Source organism: Carya illinoinensis, chromosome 1 (assembly GCF_018687715.1).
Source record: "Carya illinoinensis cultivar Pawnee chromosome 1, C.illinoinensisPawnee_v1, whole genome shotgun sequence".
Lineage (NCBI taxonomy): Eukaryota > Viridiplantae > Streptophyta > Magnoliopsida > Fagales > Juglandaceae > Carya > Carya illinoinensis.
Window position 1 is genome coordinate 28630245 of NC_056752.1, and position 6815 is coordinate 28637059.

The following is a 6815-nucleotide window of genomic DNA, read 5'->3' on the forward strand; positions in this document are numbered from 1 at the left end:
TTAAGTTCTCTGTAACAGCAGCTGAACTTATGGCTGAATTCAGTATCTTCTCATTAAATGAGGAACCGTTACTCATCTTCTCCATCGGGGTAGCAACTGCACCGTGACTCTCCCTCTCCACCTGAGCAGCTTCACTGTGACTTTGACTTTCCACCTGAGCAGCTTCACCTTGACTCTTCCTCTCCACTTGCACAGCATCTTCATCATATGTCACCATGTCCTGCTTCTCCCCAGTACTAGTTGATATCATCTTACTATACTCGTTTGATCAATCCCACTTCTTTTTAGCACTAGAAGCAGCCCTTAACCATGCACCATATTGAGGAGAAGAATCTGTCTTACTTTGGCATTCAACATTCTCATGAATAATTTGACCACAGGTAAAACAAAAGCGTGGAAGCTTTTCATGCTGCACTGGACTCCAGACTTTTACTCCATTCAAAATACAAGTACTACCTCTAGCAAGAGGTTTCTTCATATCAATCAGAATCTTCACTCGTAAACTACTACCCCACCCTACATTATCATCATCCACATCTACTTCTTGGACTTCACCAATTGAACTACCCAACCTTACACCAACCTCTCTATTCATCCCAAACATAGGTAGATTATGGAATTGCACCCATAAAGGTGCAGTATGAAACTTCAAATCATGTATTGGAGAAATGCCATCAAAAGGATTAATGACAAACAGCTGACCATCAAAGAACCATGGTCTCCCCTCAACAATCCTCTGCTTGTCAACATGAGTTGCAAATATCATTACATACATATTTCTCCCAACCTCCCTTAAAGTTGTAGGTTTACTCAGGCGCCAAATCTTCTTCAAAGTAGACTCTACCACCTGTGTTGCCAATTGTCTATCAGACAATATTTTACCAATCAAACTAAGATCACCCTTCTTCTTTATCTCAGAAACTGCTTCTTCTTCAATCATAATAGATGTATCCTCTTCCTCATTCAATCGAAGATTACTCCACAAACTATTAAGCTTATCCATTGCAAGTAGCCCAACAGAGAGATACTACGCTGAATCAAGAACAAACAATGAAGAAACCACCACCGTTCAATAGAACATAGACATACCACCACCTCTATTTTCTCCAAGCGAAACTAGAGAGGAGACTCTTCAAGAATCCTCATCCTATCATAAACGAGTATTGAAGTGTGAAAGAGTATAGTCCCCCGCAAACGTTGATGAGGAGGGCCCTTCTATGTCAATGCAAGGGCAGAAAATCTTGATCCGAGCATATATGAGTTGAGTTGAGTTATATACATGTTGTATCATTATAATATATTATAATTTCAAGAGTTCCAATATTTTCTTTAAAATATCAAGAGTCAAGCTTTCATGACAAGCATCATTTATCTTCAAAAACTTCTACGCCTGCGTCTGAAACATTTATCACTTTCAAAATTACGTGAAAGTTTGGCCGGGAAGATTAAAATGATGTTGCTTTTCTTCCTTTTCTTATGTATCAACTAAGAAAATAAGGTAATTAGTAAAATGACAGAAACCAAGAGTCTTGACTAACATGAGATCCCCAAGAGCAAGGTTGGCCTATATAAAACAAAATGAGCAACAGCAATAAGGTAATTAGTAAAATGACACAAACCAAGAAAAGGAACTTTTTCTTTTTTTCTCAGAAAGTAGGACATTTATAGATAAACTATCAGATACAAGATACAAGTTTGATGGGGTGACAGTCCCCTGCAGTCTTTCCAAAGCCAACACACGTTACAACACAAAAAGGAAAAAACAAAGGGGGGTGATCGAAATCAAACAAATGGCTCACATCCAATTCCCATAAGGGGAAGACCGCTTGGTGACGGTTTTAATATAGTTTGATAAACAAACTATACGACTATGATTGAAAGCCGTAGTACAGAGGGGTGAGCTGCAACTTATTGGTCTAGACTGGCCACAAGGAACTATTACATCCACTTTCACTCGATCCTGGATTAGGAAAAGCTGGAACATAGTGTAGCAACCAATCACTGTGTCAAATTGCCGGAAAATGGCCAAAACAGGTGGTGGCGGTGCGTGTAGGCCATGCATAAACACCACATCTGGAGAGTGAAAAATAGTCGAATCTGGAAGATTCGACGACGCTAATCCAGAACTGCCGCGCATGGCGGCAGAAAACTCCCTGAAACATAGAGGCGCATGAATTTCACATGCGGTATAGGTCACGCGTGAGCCATACGCGCCACACAAAATAGCTGATTTATGCCACTAACAGGACGATCGGCGCCTGGGGAAGCTGCTGGAGGGGCGCGTGTAGGCCTTTGATCACCAGAAGGCAGTAGATCGGCAAATGATGGTGCTACTGGAAAAACACATAAAAACCAACCGGAAAAAGACATAACTAAACGAAAATAGGCAGTACCTTGGCCGGTGAGGAGGAGAGGTGGGTGGAGCCGAAGCACAACCCTCCTTCCCTTGGCAAACAGTAACAAATACTGGGTGGGGCGATTTGCTGGATTTTACTCACAGAGAGAGAGAGAGAGAGAGAGAGAGAGAGAGAGAGAGAGAGAGAGAGAGCTGTGTGACAATGTTAACCAAGAAATGGAACTTAATTATGCATAACTTAATTTACAGAATATACCAAGCTTGTATACAATTCAAGGATGTATACTATCGAGAAATGGTAAAAATTTTTACTTATAAAATAAAAGCCTGTATACTATTCAAGGCTTAAATTCATTCGAAAGGTAAGAAAAAAAAAATCCATAAATGGCCAGCTTATTTTATATTTTGCTCCAAAAAAAAAGGTCCTTGCAACTTACAATTAAAAAAGTTGTGTTGTATTAAATACACACATTCTTCTTGCTATTGATCTTTTTGGCCTACTGTTGTAACCTATTGTGCAGTGAACTCATGACTTCATATCGTGGCTTGACGCTTTCTCCTTTTGTTGTACACTATTCCTTAATAAAAATTTTCTTTCCTCCTTTTTTTTGTAGCAAAGTGAACTGCTAGAATTCAGGTCGGATGGGGAGTGAAACGCCGTTCTTCCGGGTGCCATGGCTTACCTCACTGGAATTGGAACTCTTAGTCTTGCAGTGCCGAATGTCACCGACCTTGCTATCTCACAACAACCTTAGGCAAAAGGTTGGGCTGAAATGCACACCTCCTATCCTTTATCCAGATTGCTCGGGCCTTGGCCTTGCCCTAGGCCTCTAGGTTCATGGATGGATGAGGTCCACAACTCTCGATTGTGTCGCTGTCCTGATTTCTTTATCGTGGCCTTTGGGCAACCAAAGGGGGTGAGGTCCGCACTTCTCTGGGGAGAAATTGGGCAGCCTTCGGCTAAGCCTATTTCCTTATTCCATGAGGAAGTAAGTTATTCGGGAAATTTGTTACTGGACTCACTCTTGCCTGTTAATGCCTGCGAGAAAAGTAAGTCTCCATCTTCAAATGGCTGAGGACCGCTCACACTTCATCGAGTAGGGGTCATAATGCTTCAAGCCAAACTGCCCATTCTATCTCTCTAGAGGTAATTCGGACAGTACTACAACCGATCCGCTCCTTCACCTCGATGAGGGTCATGGTAACTATTCTAGCCGCCATGGGGTAGGTTCCACTCTCCCAGACGAGGAGGTTGAGCTTCTCGCCCACCTATCATCCTTCGTCGGGAGGTAGGTTGTTCAGGCAATCTATTACTAAACCCACTCTTGCCTATTGACATCACAGGAAAGGGTAAGTTTGGCTCAAGCTAGTGCTGATCCCACACTTCATTGCAAGGGAGGTCGGGATAAGTTATTTCGGTGGCCATGGGGCTGGTTTTGCTCTTTGCCGTGGGGAAAATAAGGCGGCCTTTTGCTCAACCTATTTCCTTGTTTTGCAGAGAGGTAAGTTGTTAGGGCAGTCTGTTACTGAACTTGCTCCTGCCTATTAATGCTTGTGAGGAAGGTAAATCTGCTCCTTCAGGTAGCTGAGGACTAACCCACACTCCACCACAGGAGGGGCAAGGCAACCTTTAGGCCTACCTTTCCCTTTGGCACCTTACGGGGGAGGTAATTCAGACGGTATTGCGACTGATGGGCTCCTTTGCTCTGACGGGGATTGGGGTAGGTATTCGGGCTGCCTTGGGGTAGGTCACACTCTCCTAGAAGAGGAGGTTGAGATTCCCACCCACCTATCATAGCTCGTTAGAGGTAGGTTCTTCTAGTAGTCTATTATTAAACCTGCTCCCACTCATTGACATTGCAAGAAAGGGTAAGTTTGGGTTAGGCTGGTGCTAATACCACACTTCATCATAGCAGAGGTCGAGGTAAGTTATTGGGGTGGTCGTGGGGCTGATTTTGCCCTCCTCCACCAGGAAAATAGGGCGGCCTTTGGCTTAACCTATTTCCTTATTCCTCTAGGAGGTAAGTTGTTTGGGCAATCTGTTACTGATCCCGCTCGCTCCTATTGACGCTCATGTGGAAGGTAATTATTGAAGATTTTCCTTAGAAGAGAGTCACGTTGACGAAAGTTGCATTCCTAAATTTTAACATTAAAGCACAACACTTCTTTCATTAGGCATCTCGCAAGGAATTCATGGAAACATAACTTTAGAATAACTAGACTGATTCTGGCAATAAAACTTGCATAGGTGTTCAGCATTCTAGAGGTGTGGCTGTTCATTCCCTTGAAAGTCCTTGAGTCTATAGGCATTTGGGTGATTGGCCGCGGAGACCCCATATGGGCCTTCCCAACAGGGTCCCAATTTTTCCCGATCCCGTGTCGTTGTTCCTGTTTCCTTGAGCACAAGGTCCCCAACTACGAATGTCCTTGGACAAACCATCTTATTGAAGCATCGCTCTGCCCTTCTCTTGCTAGCCACTAACCTTACTGTGGCCTCCAACCTAACCTTTTCTAACAAGTCTACCTACTCTTCGAGTTTCCTATCGTTGGAAGACTGGTCAAAGTCTGCACCCAGTATGTGGGGATCCCAATCTCCACCGAGGGCATTGCCTTGTGGCTGTACGTGAGGGTAAAGGGTGTTTCTCCTGTCAGCATCCTTGTCAGCATCCTCATTGCTTTTCCTGCCAAAGTTCTTCCACTTGAATGGCGATCGTAAATTCCCTCATACATCTCCGACAACATGTACTAGGCTTCTTCTAAGGAGATGCACCTCAAGAGTGAAGCCGAGTGCCCTTTTTGGTATATAACCCCTTCAATCAATGTGTACCTTGCGATTTTACCTCTAACCTTCCTGGCTTCCTATCAATCCTCGGGTAGCTCATCATTGTCCAAGTACTTGACGATGTCCCTTGCCCAGTCGGGAGCTTTAGGTTGTACCTCTATCACCTCAATTCCCACAATAGGTATCTCGACCATTCCTCTTACCGTTTGCTTTGGTGGGGGGAGATCTTCCTGCCCAGAGGCTGCACACACTAGCTTATTCACCTTCTGGTTCTTGAATTTTGAAAGTACTTGAAGTGGGAGCACTCAGTCTTCACCAACGCTAAATACTTTCATAACTTATCACATTTTATAGCAAATTCCCCTCGCACTTGATTGGCCACTATTGGGAGTTGGCACACACATCTATTTCCATAGTGCCTAAAGCTTTGGCGACCACCAATCCCGACAACCCAGAAAGATGAGTCGTCAATTAAGACTTGCTAGGGCTTTAACGGTGATGCATGCTCAACTTCGCTGGGGACGCCAGTAAACTCAACTATGAAGTCTACCAACGCTTGTCCCTTAATAGCAATGCATGACACATATTCGATGTTCAACTCGCTTAACTCCACCACCGAGTTCATGAGTTGACCCGATATGTCCGGCCATTGTAGTATCTTCTTGAGGGGAGCCTCTGTGAAGACCTTCATTGGGTGAGCTTGAAAGTAGGGGTGTAGCTTGCACAAGGTGACTACAAGGGCAAAGGGAAGTTGCTCTGTACTGGGGTACCTAGCTTCACCTTCTCGGGATTTGCTTCAATTCCACACTAGGACATCATGGACCCCAGAAACTTTCATGATCTTTCACTGAAAGCACACTTTGCTGGATTTAGCTTCATCTGGTACTGTCTCAATATAGCAAAAGCCTCGCTTAAGTCATTCCGATGTTGTTTTGTGGTTCCACTTTTAACCAATAGGTCATCCATATTGCGGCCTACCTGACTTTTGAACATGCGATTGACCAACGTTGGTACGTGGCTCTTGAGTTTTTCAGCCCAAAGGGCATCGGCGTGTAGTAGTACTGGCTGTGGTCGGTGATGAACGAGGCTTTTTCCTCGTCCTCAGGCTTCATACGAATTTGGTTGCACCCAGAGTACGCGTCCATGAAACTTAACATTCGATGGAGCACCATGGAGTCAACGATAAGGTTAATATGAGAAAGCAAGAAACTATTTTTTGGGCACGCATATTGAGGTCAGTGAAGTCAACAAACATCCTCTATTTACAGTTGGGCTTCTTTACTAGCACTATGTTTGACAGCCACTCGGGATAGCAGGCGGTCGACTTCTTCTATAATGGCAATGTTCTTTTCTATGCTAAAATTTCGACGCTTTTGGTGGACATGTCCATGCTCAGATAGTGTTGGATGATCTCAGGCATGTCATCATGGCCCCAAGCAAAGACATCCTGATGTTCAACAAGAAGCTGCCATAGGGCATTTTGCATTTCCAGCGTCATCTTGCTCCCAATCCTTGAGGTTGCTTCTAGTCAGTTAGGGTCTAAATGAATGAACTCCAATGGCTCATTCGGATCCAGGTTCTTAAGTGTATGTTTGTCTCGAGCTTTCTCCTCTGTCGAGGGGTGTTTAGGCGACAGTGGCAAGGTGCTGTTCTAGGCTCGAGGGTGGACGACTTTTA

The 6815-nt window shown here is 44.1% G+C and overlaps 1 protein-coding gene across 1 annotated transcript; it reads right to left on the bottom strand.

Moving 5' to 3' along the window:
- Positions 1-268: 268 nt before the first annotated feature.
- Positions 269-1003, bottom strand: LOC122280957. The gene has a single exon (XM_043092148.1). It carries the CDS (start codon positions 1001-1003, stop codon positions 269-271), a length of 735 nt encoding a protein of 244 aa, XP_042948082.1.
- Positions 1004-6815: the final 5812 nt, after the last annotated feature.